This window comes from Aspergillus luchuensis, chromosome 8 (assembly GCF_016861625.1).
Source record: "Aspergillus luchuensis IFO 4308 DNA, chromosome 8, nearly complete sequence".
In the NCBI taxonomy this organism is placed as follows: Eukaryota; Fungi; Ascomycota; class Eurotiomycetes; order Eurotiales; family Aspergillaceae; genus Aspergillus; species Aspergillus luchuensis.
Genome location: NC_054856.1, coordinates 1,056,725 through 1,074,572, shown reverse-complemented (window position 1 = coordinate 1,074,572; position 17,848 = coordinate 1,056,725). Strand labels below are relative to the sequence as shown.

The 17,848-nt window shown below is 50.9% G+C and overlaps 6 protein-coding genes across 6 annotated transcripts; 4 read left to right on the top strand and 2 right to left on the bottom strand.

Moving 5' to 3' along the window:
* Positions 1–620: 620 nt before the first annotated feature.
* Positions 621–4,265, top strand: pan2n2 (poly(A)-specific ribonuclease; the record flags this gene model as incomplete). Its single annotated transcript, XM_041681403.1, has 4 exons — positions 621–749; positions 818–2,112; positions 2,167–3,282; positions 3,338–4,265. 4 exons carry the CDS (start codon positions 621–623, stop codon positions 4,263–4,265), a joined length of 3,468 nt encoding a protein of 1,155 aa, XP_041548349.1.
* Positions 4,266–4,868: 603 nt separating this feature from the next.
* Positions 4,869–7,677, top strand: HBS1 (putative translation elongation factor EF-1 subunit; the record flags this gene model as incomplete). Its single annotated transcript, XM_041681402.1, has 5 exons — positions 4,869–5,094; positions 5,193–5,267; positions 5,446–6,183; positions 6,232–6,414; positions 6,470–7,677. The coding sequence occupies 5 exons, from the start codon at positions 4,869–4,871 to the stop codon at positions 7,675–7,677; spliced, it is 2,430 nt and encodes an 809-aa protein (XP_041548348.1).
* Positions 7,678–8,965: 1,288 nt separating this feature from the next.
* On the top strand, positions 8,966–10,584 carry bipA (Hsp70 family ATPase KAR2; the record flags this gene model as incomplete). The annotated part of the gene is made up of 3 exons (XM_041681401.1): positions 8,966–9,116; positions 9,178–9,373; positions 9,429–10,584. The coding sequence occupies 3 exons, from the start codon at positions 8,966–8,968 to the stop codon at positions 10,582–10,584; spliced, it is 1,503 nt and encodes a 500-aa protein (XP_041548347.1).
* Positions 10,585–11,430: 846 nt separating this feature from the next.
* AKAW2_80385S (DUF967 domain protein) lies at positions 11,431–12,082 on the bottom strand (the record flags this gene model as incomplete). Its single annotated transcript, XM_041681399.1, has 2 exons — positions 11,431–11,964; positions 12,047–12,082. 2 exons carry the CDS (start codon positions 12,080–12,082, stop codon positions 11,431–11,433), a joined length of 570 nt encoding a protein of 189 aa, XP_041548346.1.
* Positions 12,083–12,671: 589 nt separating this feature from the next.
* AKAW2_80384A (putative C6 transcription factor) lies at positions 12,672–14,296 on the top strand (the record flags this gene model as incomplete). The annotated part of the gene is made up of 3 exons (XM_041681398.1): positions 12,672–13,402; positions 13,458–13,911; positions 13,964–14,296. The coding sequence occupies 3 exons, from the start codon at positions 12,672–12,674 to the stop codon at positions 14,294–14,296; spliced, it is 1,518 nt and encodes a 505-aa protein (XP_041548345.1).
* Positions 14,297–14,381: 85 nt separating this feature from the next.
* Positions 14,382–15,637, bottom strand: AKAW2_80383S (zinc-dependent alcohol dehydrogenase; the record flags this gene model as incomplete). The annotated part of the gene is made up of 4 exons (XM_041681397.1): positions 14,382–14,863; positions 14,911–14,989; positions 15,047–15,414; positions 15,472–15,637. 4 exons carry the CDS (start codon positions 15,635–15,637, stop codon positions 14,382–14,384), a joined length of 1,095 nt encoding a protein of 364 aa, XP_041548344.1.
* Positions 15,638–17,848: the final 2,211 nt, after the last annotated feature.

Genomic DNA, 17,848 nt, shown 5'->3' with positions numbered 1-17,848 from the left:
TTGAATTTAATTATAGACAGCGAGAACGGTAAAAAAAAAAAATAAATAAATAAATAAATAAATAAAAATAAAAATAAAAATAAGAAAAAATCCAAAAATAAGAAGACAACACGACTTAACGTGTTGTCTTAAGCAAGAACTACATTATGTGTATGAGGATCGCAATCATAGTACGTAGTTATGCAGTAGGCGTGTGACGAAGAAACGGCGTGATGTGCTGGATGTTTGTCCCGCTCGGGCTGAAGTCACGTGAGATTATGCGTCGGTACCTCATCAGCCATTGCCGGCAGCTCTGACTGAAAGGTACCCCTTCCCCAGAGACCATTTGTCTCGTCTGCTGTTGCTCCCAGAAACGAGAGCCCGAGAGCCTGGGACTGTCTTTGCGGGTGCCAGCTTGTGAAATCTCACCCCTGTGCTCGGTGGTCCGGAGTTTGAAGACCACGCCTTTTCCCAGCCAGACCTGCTCCCCGCACTCGCGCTTTCGCCGAACGATGCCCGCTTTCGCCCTGACCCCCAATGGACACACCCAACGCTTTGCCTGAAACTTCTTGACACCGCGATAATCCGAATACTGTACCTATCTTGAGCTCGACACCCTTGCCGGGTGCGATGTCAAGGTCATGGAGGCCGATTGGGATGAACTGTCGCGCATTCCGGTGCCTGCACCGAGCGTGCATGCCCTGCCGACAATCGCAACCGCAATAGCTTTTGATGATGTGATGGAGTTGTTGTGGGTGGGAAATGAGTTTGTCGGTTTCTCAGTTGTTTGCAGCTATCACCGAAGGCTGTGCTGACCAGCGTTCGTGTACTCCATTAGGGACGAATCACCTCCTTCTTCGGTCCTGAGCTCCAGCGATATACCTCTGTCAGGGCACATCCTGCGACGGAGCCGGTACGGCAGATTATTTTTCACGATAGAGGCGTCATATCGCTCTCCCCGAAAAGTGTGCACATGATAACACGGCGCGGCTTGACACAATGGCATATCGCTCACGAAGAAATGACCGATCTCCGCTGCATGAGCTTCACAGCCCAAACCAACCGAATTATAGTGGCAGGATGTCAGAAATCGATGTTTACAATTGATATTGATAAGGGAATCATAATCGACAAGCTACACACGGACTATAACTACACAATCATGAAGAAGAGCCGATACCTTTGCGGAGCGACAGATACGGGCTCCGTCAACGCGCTGAGCTTGAATGACTTCAGTGTGGTGAAGACATGGAAAGCACACGGAACTGCAGTCAATGATATGGATGCTCGGAACGATCTTTTGGTTACCTGTGGCTTCTCTGTCAGGCATCTGGGTTCCCCGATCGTCGATCCGTTGGCCAATGTATACGACCTAAAGACCCTCTCGCCGTTACCCCCAATACCATTCCACGCCGGAGCTGCGTATGTACGAATGCACCCAAAGCTGCACACAACGAGTTTTATTGCATCTCAGACAGGCCAGCTTCAAGTTGTGGACCTGATGAACCCGAATGCCATCAATCTTCGCCAGGCGAACGTTTCCTTCATGCTTGGTATCGACTTGTCACCATCCGGAGAAGCACTGGCTATTAATGACGCTGAATGTGCAATTCATCTATGGGGATCACCAGCAAAGGTTCATTTCAATGAGATGAGCAAAGAGGCGGAATTCGGGGATGTAGCCCCTCGTCCCCCTACCCTGGATTGGTCTCCAGAAACGCCCCTGAATATGATCGGCATGCCATATTATCACGACCGTCTTTTCTCTGCGTGGCCGAGCCATCTGATCTTCGAAGTTGGCAGCCCCCCTCCTCAAGTAGATCAGGCTTTGATTCCTTATCTCCGTCCGGCAGAGCTCGGTCACCATGCGCCGAATCCGAAGAAGACACGGCGTTATCAAGTCGAGAACACACGCGCTTTGTCGTCTGCTGAGCCTGCTCTTATTGCTCCCAAGTTCTTGAGTGAGAAAGCTCGAGAACAGAATAAGGCGCAATCAGAAGGGGCCATCAGTGATGCTGCCGAGGCTCTGGCGGGTGCCAAAATCAATGGAGAAACGGACGATGATCCTCTCCTCAAATACAGCAATGTTGAGATCAAGTACAGTAGGTTCGGTGTCGATGATTTCGATTTCAGGTAAGTGTCCTTGTATTCTGAGGAGTGATATGCAGCAACTAATACTTTGGATAGATTCTACAACCAAACGACGTTCTCTGGATTGGAAACACATATTGCCAATTCCTTTACCAACGCTCTCCTTCAGCTTTTCAAATTCATCCCTTATATCCGCAACGTGGCTCTCCACCATGCAGCAAGTTCGTGCATTTTCGAGACATGTCTGCTCTGCGAAATGGGCTACCTATTCGATATGCTCGAGAAAGCGAGCGGCCAGAACTGCCAAGCAACGAACCTATTGAAAACCTTCAGTAGTTACCGTGAAGCATCAAACTTGGGTCTGTTTGAAGAAAACCTGACGAATAAGTCACTTTCGGCTGCGATCCAGGCTGTTAACAGATTCTTCCTGGGTCAAATCTCGCACGACTTCCGTATGATCTCACCGAGCTCGGACGACCTAGACCACAGATTAGCCACAGTCGCGTCCGAGTCCATTCGCTGTATGTTCTGCCAGAACGAGATTGTGAGACCGGGCAACTCCCTTGTCAACGAGCTGAACTATCCTGCCATCGATATCAAGCAAGCTCGCAGGAATCCTGCCTTCCGCTTTTCGAATATCTTACGGGCCAGCATTGAGCGAGAAACCCAGAATAGAGGATGGTGCAACTACTGCCGTCGATACCAGCAAGTTGCTATCCGGAAATCAGTTCACCGCATGCCTCAGGTCTTGATGCTGAATGCGGCTCTCACCAACCCCATCTGTCGGCGGCTGTGGGCGATTCCTGGGTGGTTGCCGGAAGAAGTTGGAATCGTTATCGACGGTGGTCAAATTCTATGCTTCGAAGGTGAAGACCTAAAAGTACGAGTCCAAGCCAAGATGCCAGGTCTCGTGGTATATGACCTGGTGGGTTTGGTATGTGAGATCGATATTCCGGAGCACCAAAAGGCACATCTAGTCTCATTTATCAACGTATCCATCTCATCTCGTGAACCGGAAGCCAAGAACAAGTGGCATCTTTTCAACGACTTCCTTGTCACAGAAGTCGACAAAGACGAAGCCCTCCGCTTCAATCAGCCATGGAAAATACCGTGCGTGCTAGCCTACCAGGTGCAAGATGGTCGACATGCTATGGATGATACTTGGAAAGACACGCTCGACACCACTCTTCTCTTCCGTGACTGGTCGCTAAAGTAAGTTGACCCCCTTCCAGTAGCACGTGGTTTGCGCTAATCTTCCCTCTTCCAGTGGTGGCCGTCCGGTAGAATCTCGCGTCACGCTCTCCGAAGAGGAGAAGCCAACCCCTGGTACGCCTGTTGCTCTCGATACCGAGTTTGTCGATCTCGAGAAAGCCGAAATCGATGTGAAAGCGGATGGCTCTCAGGAAATTGTACGCCCTAACAAGAGCGGACTTGCTAGGGTATCTGTTCTCCGAGGCTCAGGGATTCGAGAAGGTGTGCCCTTCATCGACGACTATATTACCATCAAAGAGAACATTGTCGACTATGTCACTCAGTACTCAGGCATCAAGCCCGGGGATCTGGACCCTAGGGTCAGTCAGCACAACCTTGTCCCGCTGAAGGTGGCATACAAGAAACTCTGGCTGCTCCTCAACTTAGGCTGCGTGTTTGTCGGACATGGTTTAGCCTCTGATTTCCGCAAAGTCAACATTCAAGTTCCCAAGAGTCAGACGGTAGATACCCAATACTTGTTCTTCCACCCCGGAAAGAACCGCCGTCTCAGTCTTCGGTATCTGGCTTGGGCGGTATTCAAAGAATACATCCAAGAGGAACCGGCTGATGACAACCAAGGACACGACTCCATCGAGGACGCACGCATGGCCCTACGTCTATGGAAGAAATTCAAAGAATACGAAGATGCAGGTATTGTGTCTCAAATATTGGAAGAGATTTTTCGCGAAGGTTCCAAGCTTGGATTCCGACCCCCTCCCAGAAACGGTGTCCCAACCGTGCTCTCCCGCCCCGGAACGGCGGTTACGATGCAGAACAACAGCGGTCGCAACACTCCTAGCACGTCTGATGTTGTCGGCGCCGCTGCTAGCGCCCCAGCCACACCCAGACAGGCCTTCCGACGCTCCATCGCTCTGACGCCCAGCAACGGCAGCTTTGCTGGCCCTGGAGCGGGTGACTTCTTCAGTGGAAGTCCCCTGAAGTGAACATCTGCGCCCGAATCCGGGTATAGATCTTTGACGACGTTTCCTTATGATATTATCGATTTGCTATATCGACCAGTTCTGGAGGTCTTAAGAAGATAGAGGCGACATTTGGATGTCCTGTCATAGTTGGCTATTCATGAAGTAAATTTGGGAGTGACTTCAGAGTCGCTCGATAGAGAGAAAATACCACAATTTATCAGTTCAAAAGGTGATCTCAAAATGCTGTACATAGAATGTAGCTTGGAAATAAGGCGCTGTAGATAGACTGCTTTGAAAGATATTCGTAATGGAGGAAGCGTCCGCAGTAGTTGAGCGGCCTGAGGCCACCGAGCGGGGAATGACGTGGTGGGATTCGATCAGCTCCTCCACAACGACAACCTCCGACTCGGCTCTCTGTTTTGCCAACTTCTTGACTCTACCCTCTTGGCCCATTCACATTCGGGCAGTCACCAAAGCACGTAGCGTGCTGTTTACTTATATCTTTTCTTGTCGTATTTATTCCTTTGGGAATTCTCCAATCCCTCGTTAAACCTACCGTCTTCCGGAAAACCCCTCCCTAGCAACCTGCCCCGCTCCCAACAACAACAACACACCACCACCAGCATGTCGCGCCATCGCGTTAAGGCTGTGAGCTACGACGAAGATGACTTTGACGATGACTATGATTCTCCGGATCCCGAGGAGGAGGAATTCCTCGAGCAGTGCACTGCAGAAGTGTTGAACCAGCTCCGTGCAGGGGACCCTCCAGTCAACGCGACTCGCGATGAGGTGCAAGAGGCGCTATGGCACTATTACAATGATGTTGAGAAGTCTGTGAATTACCTGAGAGGTGCGTTATCACTCCTCTTCGGAAGGGGGGATTTGGACTGCATTCCAGCAGAGTTGCGACCTGCTTTTCTGGATGCTAATAAGAACCATCGGATGCAGGTAAAAAGGCGAAGGAGGTCAAGAAGAAACAGGCTCCGGCTCCGGCTCCGGCTGTCAAGGCAAAAGCAAGCACAGGTAAGCGCATCTGCTCGTCCATACTATGGTGGTTGGGCTTGGATCGCCTGCAAGTCGGCGTATACGTACTGTCGGTCAGGATTTCATAAACTGTGAGCATTACCCTTACCCCTCGTGATTGATTGCTTTGAACTGACGCCGTTACGGAAGTTGAAGTATGTTCTAACAGACTTCCTAGTGCCTGTATATCCTATTCCATTGTCTCCTCCGGCCTCTTCAACTGCACATTTCTCGGCAGCCGACTTCTTTCGCGATGCACCGTGGCTAAACATCCCTGCACACCGTAAGGCGGACATACTCGTTGAGCCTCTATATCCCCGGTTGGGTCTGCTGGGTGGTGCTCCTGAGAATTCCGGAAAGGTATCCAAGTTGGCTGCTTTGGCTGCTGCGCGCAAGAAGAAAGAGGGAGAGAAGTCTGCGGCACCAACCCCTACACCTCCGTCTGAAGTTGAAAGTTCCCGGCCATCTTCCACTGAGCGAAAGAGCCCCGCCCTTTCTCTCCGTGAGAGACTCGCTAGCAATGGCAAGCCGCAGAAATCGTCTGAGGGTCTGCAATCGCTTCGGTCACTCGGTAAAGGATCGCGGCTGGGAAGCCCTTCGCCCCAGAAAATGCCGTCCCCAGAGCCGAGAAAACAAAGCAGTCCGGAGGTCACTGCGCAGGCAGATATAGAATCCCCCGTGTCAACCGACAAGAAGCAGGAAGAAGAGGCCGCTCTCAACATTCGCGCACCACCGTCTACATTTGCCAGTACGATCGTTGGAGAAGCGATACGCCCAAAGATGGCCGAGCCCAGCCACCTATCTGCCAGCACATTAGATTTGATCAAGATATATGGTCAAGAACTTGCTGAACCCTTTGATTTTGCAGGCCCAAGCCCCGACGATGTCGTGTTGAATGCTCAGAGCTCTGCAAAAGGTTTGGCTATTCGGCGCAAGATATAGATCCTCCCTAATGGACATGCAGGCTTCAAATCGAAACAACCTGCTTCTAAGTCAGCAGGTGACAAGAAAACCCAGGCTGGTTTGGCTGAAGGCATGAACAGCCTGAGTGTGGAGGAGAAGGTGAATGTGAAGAGCAAGAACCTAGATGTGCTGTCTGAGTACCAGAAAACGCAACGGAAGAAAGCCATGAATTTCGCCGTTATCGGTTCGTACTACCCGTTTCTCTGCGGATGGACGGACGCCAACTGACAAGGGATTAGGCCATGTCGACGCAGGAAAGAGTACGTTGATGGGACGCCTGCTGGCCGACCTCAAAGCTGTCGATCAGCGCACATTAGAAAAATACCGTAAAGAGGCAGAGAAGATTGGGAAGGGATCCTTCGCCCTTGCCTGGGTATTAGATCAAGGCTCCGAGGAGAGAGCTCGGGGTGTTACTATTGATATTGCAACAAACAAGTTTGAGACGGAGAGTACGGTGTTTACGATTGTGGATGCTCCGGGTCATCGGGACTTTGTACCCAATATGATTGCGGGCGCCAGTCAAGCCGATTTTGCCGTTCTCGTCATCGACTCTAGCATAGGCAATTTTGAGTCTGGACTCAAGGGTCAAACGAAGGAGCATGCTCTCCTCGTGCGGAGTATGGGGGTGCAGAGGATCATCATTGCTGTGAACAAGATGGACTCTGTCCAATGGGACCAAGGTCGCTTTGAAGAGATCGAACAGCAGGTTTCTTCTTTCCTGACAACTGCTGGATTCCAAGCCAAAAACATCGCTTTCGTGCCCTGCTCGGGTATTAGCGGCGATAACGTAACTAGACGCAGTGAAGACCCGAATGTCTCATGGTACAAGGGTCATACGTTGATTGAGGAGCTTGAAGCTACGGAACCTTACGCCCATGCTATTGAGAAGCCATTGAGAATGACCATTGGGGACGTCTTCCGGGGCAGCGTTCAGAATCCTCTATCCATTTCTGGCCGCATCGACGCCGGTAGTCTCCAAGTTGGCGATCAGATCCTCACGATGCCAAGCGGCGAAAAGGCCACGATACGCAGCTTGGAAGTGGACGGGGAGCCCAACGACTGGGCGGTGGCGGGTCAGAACGTCACGCTCAACCTGGTCAATATTGATCCCATCCATCTCCGATCTGGCGATGTCATCTGCCGTGCCTCGGCGCCGATCGCCAATGTTACGTCGTTTACATGCAAGGTGTTGGCCTTTGATCATCTGTTGCCCAGCATGGTGGACATCCACCGGGGCCGCCTGCACGTACCCGGCCGTATCAGCCAGCTGGTCGCAACCTTGGACAAAGTGACTGGCGCAAGCATCAAGAAAAAGCCCAAAATTGTTGCTCCCGGTACTGTGGCACGGATAGTGGTGGAGATGGACCAGGCTGTACCTCTTGAGGCACCTACACGTATTGTACTGCGAGCTGGAGGTGGAACAGTGGCTGCTGGGTTGCTAGAGTAGATTATGGTTTGATTGCATTGGCAGGACAATATATATTTCTGATGTAGATAGTATGTCCCTCTATTTACATGGTTGCCATTACACACAACATATATATATTTCTTTCCGCACCCTTTCAACACGCCAACTTGGGCTACTACTACATACAGTCAACTACAACTGATCGTACTAAATCGTAATTAGCATAGATTTATTGATTTTCTATATGGTTACTCTACCACCACAAGTACTACTACTAACAACCTACTTACTACTAGTATTATAGAAGAGTATGTTTGTCTCATACACTAAGAACTACGAGAGCTGCTGGAAATGGCACCTTTAGTGACTAACGGAGAAAGGGTCCCTTCAGCCACATCCACTGAAACAGAGATCAAACGATCTGGCCAGGCTGGCAGAAACCTCATGCCTTGGCTGAATCAATAATTCAGGAAGCTGGGATGCGCCTCCTGAGTGGGGGGGATGTATCCACTTTCACAGCGGAAGACCCTTGGGTGATCTTTTAGTGACTCAAAAAGCAGTAATGACTTGACTCAATGATGGTCAATAGTGGAATCTGGCCATGTGGTGATTGCCGAGTTGTTGACAGGCTGGCCCCTTTTCTCATCTTTCCTTCAATCTTCAGCGTCAACCCCCGGACTTCAGTAAGAGTAGGGTCAATCTCCCGGGAAATGGCGCCGAAGGAACGGAACGGCCAGTTGTTCAAGTGCCGAAAGAGGCAAAGTGCCCCTGGAGGAGTGAAGAACGCCTAACCGAAGCGAGCGAATCACGCGACGATTCTAGCAAGTTCGGTGGACCGCCTTCCCCCATTTGGACGAACGCCTTCCATTTTTCCGCCGGCAGAACCACCGGGCGGTGGCCGTGCACGCTGACTCAGCCCTGCCCTGGACGCGTCGCGGACCAATGACAGCCCGAGGAGTAACCTTAAAGTCAGATACCCGCGAAAAGGCCAGCATGGCCGCTGCGCTTTCTTTGCCGCTGGCAAGCCATACAAGAAGCTGGCCGGAGCTTCTCGAGACACTCTTTCTTCTCTCCGTCGTCGCCTTCTTTCACCCAACTCTCTTCTCCCCCCTTCCCTCCCCCCCCCCTCGCTCTTTCTTTCCTTCCCGTTCTCATCTGGGTTGGACTGTATCTATTTTTTCCTTCTTTCTTCGTGCCGGGGAATAAAAACCGTGTACGAGCAATAGGAGGATTCTTTCACATTCACTCGCTGCTGTCTCCAATTGAGCAGCTCGTCGATTAAAAAAGTCTACTACGTGTCCTGTGGTGAAAGGACATTTCACACATAATGGCGCGCATCTCGCATCAGGGTGCGGCCAAGCCCTTCACGGCTTGGACCACCATCTTCTACTTGCTGCTTGTTTTCATTGCCCCCCTCGCCTTCTTCGGCACTGCACACGCTCAGGATGAGACTTCGCCTCAGGAGAGCTACGGAACTGGTAAGCACAGCGTCTGCGAAGACAGTGAAGAAAATCTGCTAACGATCTCTGTCATCAACAGTCATTGGTATTGATCTGGGAACCACCTACTCTTGTGTCGGTGTTATGCAGAATGGAAAGGTCGAAATTCTCGTCAACGACCAAGGAAACCGTATCACCCCTTCATACGTCGCTTTCACCGATGAGGAACGCCTGGTCGGTGACGCCGCTAAGAATCAATACGCCGCCAACCCCAGACGGACCATCTTTGATATCAAGTGAGTTTTCTGCTTCTCGCGAGTTTCGTGGCGATCTGTTGCTAACGCTCTCTAGGCGCCTGATCGGTCGCAAGTTCGATGACAAGGATGTCCAGAAGGACGCCAAGCACTTCCCCTACAAGGTCGTCAACAAGGACGGCAAGCCCCACGTCAAGGTTGATGTCAACCAGACCCCCAAGACCCTGACCCCCGAGGAGGTCTCCGCCATGGTTCTTGGTAAGATGAAGGAGATCGCCGAGGGCTACCTTGGAAAGAAGGTCACCCACGCCGTCGTCACCGTCCCCGCCTACTTCAACGACGCCCAGAGACAGGCCACCAAGGACGCTGGTACCATTGCCGGCCTGAACGTTCTCCGTGTCGTCAACGAGCCCACCGCCGCCGCTATCGCCTACGGATTGGACAAGACTGGTGATGAGCGCCAGGTCATCGTCTACGATCTTGGTGGTGGTACTTTCGATGTCTCCCTCCTGTCCATCGACAACGGTGTCTTCGAGGTCTTGGCTACCGCTGGTGACACTCACTTGGGTGGTGAGGACTTTGACCAGCGTGTCATGGATCACTTCGTCAAGCTCTACAACAAGAAGAACAACGTTGATGTCACCAAGGATCTCAAGGCCATGGGTAAGCTGAAGCGCGAGGTTGAGAAGGCCAAGCGTACTCTGTCTTCCCAGATGTCCACCCGTATTGAGATTGAGGCCTTCCACAACGGCGAGGACTTCTCCGAGACCCTTACCCGCGCCAAGTTCGAGGAGCTGAACATGGATCTGTTCAAGAAGACCCTGAAGCCTGTCGAGCAGGTTCTCAAGGATGCCAAGGTTAAGAAGTCCGAGGTTGACGACATTGTCCTCGTCGGTGGTTCTACCCGTATCCCCAAGGTCCAGGCTCTTCTCGAGGAGTTCTTCGGTGGCAAGAAGGCCAGCAAGGGTATCAACCCTGATGAGGCTGTTGCTTTCGGTGCTGCCGTCCAGGGTGGTGTCCTGTCCGGTGAGGAGGGTACCGGCGACGTTGTTCTGATGGATGTCAACCCCCTGACTCTGGGTATTGAGACCACTGGTGGTGTCATGACCAAGCTCATCCCCCGTAACACTGTCATCCCCACCCGCAAGTCCCAGATCTTCTCTACCGCCGCTGATAACCAGCCCACCGTCCTCATCCAAGTTTGTAAGTATTTCATTGCTCTAATGGAACATTTCGGAATGTCTGCTAACTGACTATCACAGACGAGGGTGAGCGTTCCCTGACCAAGGACAACAACCTGCTCGGCAAGTTCGAGCTCACCGGCATTCCCCCGGCTCCCCGTGGTGTTCCTCAGATTGAGGTCTCCTTCGACCTGGATGCCAACGGTATCCTGAAGGTTCACGCCAGCGACAAGGGCACCGGCAAGGCCGAGTCCATCACCATTACCAACGACAAGGGTCGTCTGTCCCAGGAGGAGATTGACCGCATGGTCGCCGAGGCTGAGGAGTTCGCCGAGGAGGACAAGGCCATCAAGGCCAAGATCGAGGCCCGTAACACCCTGGAGAACTACGCGTTCAGCCTGAAGAACCAGGTCAACGACGAGAACGGCCTGGGTGGCCAGATCGACGAGGACGACAAGCAGACCATCCTGGACGCCGTCAAGGAGGTGACTGAGTGGCTTGAGGACAACGCTGCCACTGCCACCACCGAGGACTTCGAGGAGCAGAAGGAGCAGCTCTCGAACGTGGCGTACCCGATCACCAGCAAGCTGTATGGCTCTGCGCCGGCGGACGAGGATGACGAGCCCAGCGGGCATGATGAATTGTAAAATTACCATACCATTAGAGGGATCTTTATGGAGTTAGCTTTTTGATTGTTGTGTGTTTTTGTTGAGACCATTGTTTTGGCCCGGTTTTTGCTGACCAGTCGTCCAACCGAGTATGATACCTGACCTGACCTTGACATTATTAGAGGCAGCAATTGCATGATACCTTTTATCCAACCTTGACTCTCATCTTGTAGACTATACACATAGCACAACATAAACAAATCACTCTAATACACATCCTATATATAATATATTACACTAATGAGTTTATTTACATCTTCGCAATAACCTCCCTGATTGTCTCCACCACCACCTGATGATCATCCTCCTGCTTCAACCCACTCACCACCACAACACCCACAATGCCATCCACGCCCCTCACCCGAATGGGAAACGCACCCCCATGAATGGCAAACTCATCCGCCGCGCCTCCACCGCCGCTACTCGTCAAGGCAAACTTCCTCACAAACGCCGCCTCCACCTCACTCGCTTCCGCCCCCGTCGAACTCAACATCTTCTGTCTCATCAACCAACTCGACACGCCCCATCGCAACACTGTGTTCCGCTTCCGTCGCACCCACACCTCGTTGTCCGCTACCGTGCCAGGCTCGGTCGCGCATTGGAAGATAACGTGTGGTTCGGAGCCCCCCGTCAAGGTAATGGAGATTAGCGCTGGCTTGCGTTGTGTGGGTGGGAGGGATAGAATGCGCTCGCGCAGGGCTAGGCCGAGGGTCCAGGCGGTGCTGGAGGTGAAGGAGGGGAAGAGGACGGAGGGGTTGGATTCGAGGGCGGCGAGGTCGCGGGGCTGTTTTGGGAGGGAAAAGTAGTGGTTAGTTGGGGGGTTTGAAGAGGAGGGATGGGGATTGTGGATTGTGGGGTAGACGTACGTCGGTGCTTGCGGGGGGGAGGGGAGTGTCTTCCATTTTTGGGTGGTTGGTGAGATTGGTTCTTTGTAGATGATGGGTGTGTTTGTTTGTTGGCTTTGTGAAGGGAGTCAAATAGAGGTAAAAGGAGGAATAGTAGGTAGTAGAGAAGAAAGGAAAGAAGTACGTAGAAGATCTGGAGTAAATGACAGGAGGGGTCCTGATTGCTAAGCTCGGTTGGGGGGTGTGGGGGTAGTTAGTCTGTTACATAAATGATTACATGATCATCTACTTACTTCCTTCTATATTTGGGATGCTGTTGTCATGCCACATCATAACATGTCCGTCCATGTAACTATGGGTCACATTGTTATATTGACTTTGTTCAGATATTGAACAAGTGGAATGGAATTATGGCTGTGGAGAAATATGGTGGAATCTGCATGCAATCGGGATTCTGATGAATGGCCGGTCTTCCTTCTGACTCCGCATTGCTTTGCCTTCCCCTCATCTGCAGCTAATCATTCATCTCATCCCTCTCTTCGGATACTCCTTTCATCTTTCACTCTTCCTATCTGTCTATCTATCCATCCATCCATCTCCTTTGCTAGCTATCTGACTGGGATTTAATGATTATCATCCCTTACCCATGCGCCATCGACTCACAAAGCGTGCATGCGATGAGTGTATCTCCCGCAAGGTCAAGTGCAGCGGTGCCTGGCCTTGCGATACCTGCCAGAGTGCCCCTAAGAAAGTCAACTGCACTTACCTGAAGCCTGCACGGAGAAGGGGACCAAAGGTAAGGAGATATACTGGTGAGCAGGGAGAAGAGCGCCTGACAACCGGTCCTCTGATCCCTCCGCATGTTGATTCTCGTGACGAGGAGATATCCCGTGTGGAAGCAGAGCGACCTGCATCGACTATCATCCCAACAGAAGAACTAGTCTCAGTTGTGCGTTCGTATCAGCAGGCTTCTTATAGCGTGTGGCCGGTTGTCGATGCTGAAGTGCTATTGGAGAAGCTTGAACATGGCACACCGAATGTGGGAACCTTGTGTCTGACTATGGCGCTCTGTGCAGCCACCATGGCGCAGCTGCAGCTTGCCCCGACAAGTATTGATAGCACGATGATGGCGGCGGAGTGTATGAGGATGCGTGAAGCACATCTCGACTTGAGGAGCGTCTTGGTTTCCTTCTTCCTGCATGTTTATCATGCCAAGATCAATAAGAGGGACTCGGCTATGTTGTTCATACGAGAGGCTGTGTATGGAGCTCGGCTCCTGAAGCTGGATGAGGGCGTGGGTAGGCATGATACTGAGCTGGATGCAGATGTTGTTGCTAATAAGGAGATCGTGTTTCTCTTGCTCTGGGTTTCTGAAAGGTAGAAACTCCCGTCCGCACTTCGATTGTAGCTCAGTGTAGCTGACATGGTTTAGGGGCTATTCTTTGCATCTTGGTCTCGAACCCTCGTATACCACTCCTATTCACCTACCGGATGAGGTTGATGTCGGCAATAACGCAGATGTGAAAGGCTTGCTGGAGCTCGGCAGACTCTTTGCCACGTTTGATGGATTTTCGTCTAGGAGAAGCTCCAATGCTAGAGATAAACCGGCAATGACTGCAGATTGTCTGGCAGAGACGGAGGCAGTCTTGTCGATGCTTTCGTTCGGCCGAGGCGACAGACCGTCCACCCGTACTGCTGATTACTGCATCACGAAAGAATGGATGAGGACCATCATCTGGCAGGAAGCTCTGTCTCGGCATCTGCTCTCGTCGAAATCGGGTGCCCGACTTATGACGTTCAGGTTCCCAGCTGTGGTTAGCCGTGACCTCCTGATGTCGTTGCAAAGCTTTACCGAGTCTGACCTGTTGCCATTGGGACGCGACCAGGTATGTCTTCTGCAATAACTGAAGATAGCGTACTAATTGAAGTCTGAAATAGCTGTTGAAGTGTTTCGAGATTGCCAACTCACTCGCGGATACTGTCCTGCTCACGCCGTGTGTCCCGACATGCTCTGACTTTCAAATGCGGCCGCATGATTTTCTGCACGCGTTGTACCAGAAGCTGCTACCTTTCCTAGAGCAAGACTTCATGCTGAAGTCGATACTGCATAGTAAGACGGCCGAGGCTTTGGTTAAAGCCCCTGCGCGCATATTGAGAATGGACTATAACCCTTGGTCATTCGATCACGATGGGGAGTACGCTCATAGCACTGGAAAGCATGTGGACTCTCCTGAGGAGGACGCTGATTCGCAATGGATTCTTTATGGATAGAAAGTGGGTGAAAGTGTCTGATCCTGTCAAAGAGATATAACGAACTGCAGAACTGCTATTCTCTGAACTATACAGCACGAGTAAGCTACTGCGAAACTTGAAGGACAATTCTACCTGCAATGTCACCCTTCTCCATCTCTTCGTACACCTCAGGCAACTCCTTGAACGTGCGAACTTTGATTTCCGGTTTGACAACCCCACGTCGGACCAACTCTACTGCCTCCATGCACTCTTTCAGTGAGCCGATAAGGTTTCCGGTAATCCGGAGGCCTTTGATTACAATCGTGCAAATGGGAGTTTCCAGTACTGGACGGCCCGGCGGGATTCCAACGCAGCTTAGAGTGCCTCCAACCCGCAGCATGTCACAGGCATGGGCGAAGGCTTTGGCACTTCCCGCTGTCACAACAACAGCATGCGCACCAAGACCGGTAATGTCATGGACCCGCTGCACCGGATCCGTTGAAGTGAAGTCAATGAACTCGGTAGCTCCCAATCCAAGGACAAAATCTCGTTTGTCGGCAGCGTCAACACCGATCACCAATGCTCCCTGTGCCTTCGCATATTGTACTGTCTGGTCAGTATGTGGTAGCCTCGCGATAATGCGCCAGACTTACCAGCCAGATGTCCAAGACCACCTCCAGCACCTACAACGACGAGCCAGTTGCCTGCCCGGATATTCGCATTGAGAACAGCCTACAGACAGTCAGCGATTGATTCCTTGGTTGGTTCGTGCGTAGAACTGATTCTTACCTTGTACGCCGTGACTCCAGCACACAGCACCGGCCCGATAACCTTAGGATCTATATCGTCAGGAAGGATAGTGAGATTGTCGGCATCCAAAGCGATATACTGCTGGAAGCTGCCGTCTTCATGGTGGAGGTGGTTCGTGCCCTTGACACAGTACTGTTCCGTGCCAGCTAAGCAGAATTCGCATCTCCTACAAATCCGACTAGCGAAGCGAATGCCGACCAGTCCGCCGACCTTCAGGTCAGGGTCACAGTTGGGGCCCAGAGCCACAATTTGCCCGACGCCTTCATGACCTCCAACATGCGGGAGTTTGATTTTTGTGATAGGATTGCCATCAGCACCAGCGGCGGTTCCGTTTTTCGTATGTAGATCTTCCCGAACGTGTTAGCCATTTAAATGACTTGTATGGTCGAGGGTCTAAGACTGACCACTTTGACAGACACCTGTGTAGAGCACCTTCGCTAATACCTCATTTGACCCCGGGGTAGGAACGGGATAGCCTTCACGGAATTCCACACTACCGCCCAGTTCTCGAACGAGAGCCACCGTCTGAGTCTGGGGGATTTCATCCGAAGGAAGGGACATAGCACCCATGTTGAATTCTCTGAGATGCCGAGTACTAAATTTCTCCTCTATGGGACAAGTGCTCCAACAGAAAGTGCCACCTGGGGAGTAAAGCCATATAAATAGTCTAGCTTCCAATATCCAACACATCAATCAGACAAACCTCCAAATTCACGCCCCCAAATGCAATAGTGTAGATACCTATCCCTCGATAGACCAAATCCACCCCCCTAACTAGGCTAATTCTCCAATTGGTCCAGACGCCCTGCAGCCGCGGGACCAAACCACGGCAGCAAGACTCGCCCTAATCTTATTTCTCCGAGCCAAACAACGACGAACAAAGAACCCCCCCCGCACGGACCATAGGTGAATGATAGCCACTTACTTCTACTCATACCTACATGAATCGTCCTGCATTCACAATCACCTAGACCCCTCGTGTCGCTGCTGGGGAGGTTTCGTGATATTTCAAACCCCCTCACTCCGTGATAGTAGAGATGTGGCGGAATTGCATTGCGTGGCTCCGCAATTTCTCCGCTTCATACGTTGAATGTGTATTGGATGGGTGGTAGGTAGCTCGTATCGCTATTTCTCCGAGGGGTGGAGGTGTCATGCGCTGCGTAGTAGGGTGGATGGAGAGATAGATAGAGTAATGAGGAGGGAGGGTAAGGAGGAGTTGGGCAGTGCATTTACTCGTCAGTTTGGAAGTAAGGACGATGTCAAGGAGGGTTAGTACCGCTGTTAGATAGTGTAAGTCATGCTGGTGCTGCCGGATGATCGCCCAAGGTTTCCAGTTGCGATGCGCTATTCTTGGTAATGATGATATGCTCAAGCATTCATTATTGAGAAGGCGAAATGTATGTCAAACTAAATGGTAGCTTGACTTATTTTGTGTGAGTCAATAGCATTTCTATCATAGTTAAAAAACTATCATCGTTTGTCCAGTCTCTGCCTAATGTAGTTCCCGTAGCAGTCAATCTCTATGTCTGCAGCCATCATGGCTGTGGAACTGTGGTCTGGTCACTAAGAAAGATCTGCAGTCATCAGCTACCTATGGCAAGTGATGTGCTCTCCCTTCAGATCCTGCGGGCCTAATCCTCAATCTCACGAACCCTAGCTGAAGGTCTACTATCGGGAGGCAAGTATCCAATTAGTAAACAAACATTTATTTCTAAGAAAGTGTGGTCTACTTTGTGCTGACTGAGAAGAAACCACTTTACACAGATCAGATCTTTCAGACCTGGATAACATTAAGCTGCTATTGGTTTGCATGTACGGGGTTCTCTGAAAGCGGAGATGCCGAGGCGGATCCCTGAATCGGACGATCACTACTAGTCATGTATTTAGTCTAGTTCCATCTGTGTATTTCCGGTGATATACCTATCTGCTGATTCTTTTACTGGTACTAATACTTGACAGGCCGCCCATTCTCATTCTGTATCAGGCTTACTTCTGCATCTCTATACTAAGGAAATACAAACACACTGCATATTTCACGTTCTAATTTCTTGAAGTGGGAGAGTCGGATTGGTATTTAGTGAAGTAGGATAAGAATGTATCCTATTCATAGCCATGGCTAGAAACTGACAGGTTACTACTGTACTCGAAAACCTCTTTGTAGAATTCAAGCAGATGCTCCAAGTAGGTGTATACCAAACCCCTTGAATGCAGATGCTCAGGGGCAATGCATCCAATAACCAGGCGTCCAACTATACATAATTCGACAATTAGGCGGCCAAGGCGACCAGAACTAAGGCATCCAAGAACTGGTTATCCAACAAAAAGATAACTTACATGGACGACTATTGGTTGCAATCTAGGTACCAGGACCCTGAGAAGTTGCTGCGGCCTCGGATGATGGATGGAGAACCAGAGTACTAGATATCTATATAAGTAGCCCATGGTCAGAAATATCTCCCAACTTTTTTGATAAGACATTGCATCACAAACACAAAAGGCATTGTATCTCACATCAAATCCAAGACACTTCCTACAATCGAGGCTTTACTCTATCAATCATCAAGATGGTCGCATACAGTTCGAAAGCTCTGGCCACAGCTGCCTTGATTCTAGGCTTTTCATCTTCCGCCTTTGGGTGCCTGGTTATCACTGGATCAACATATAATGGAAATGATTTTGATGATGGCACCATCACCACAACTGATAGCGGCGTTCAAACCTGAAACGGTAACGTAGGTACTGGAGACAAGAACGTTGGTATGTTTGTGCCTTGTTCTGTTC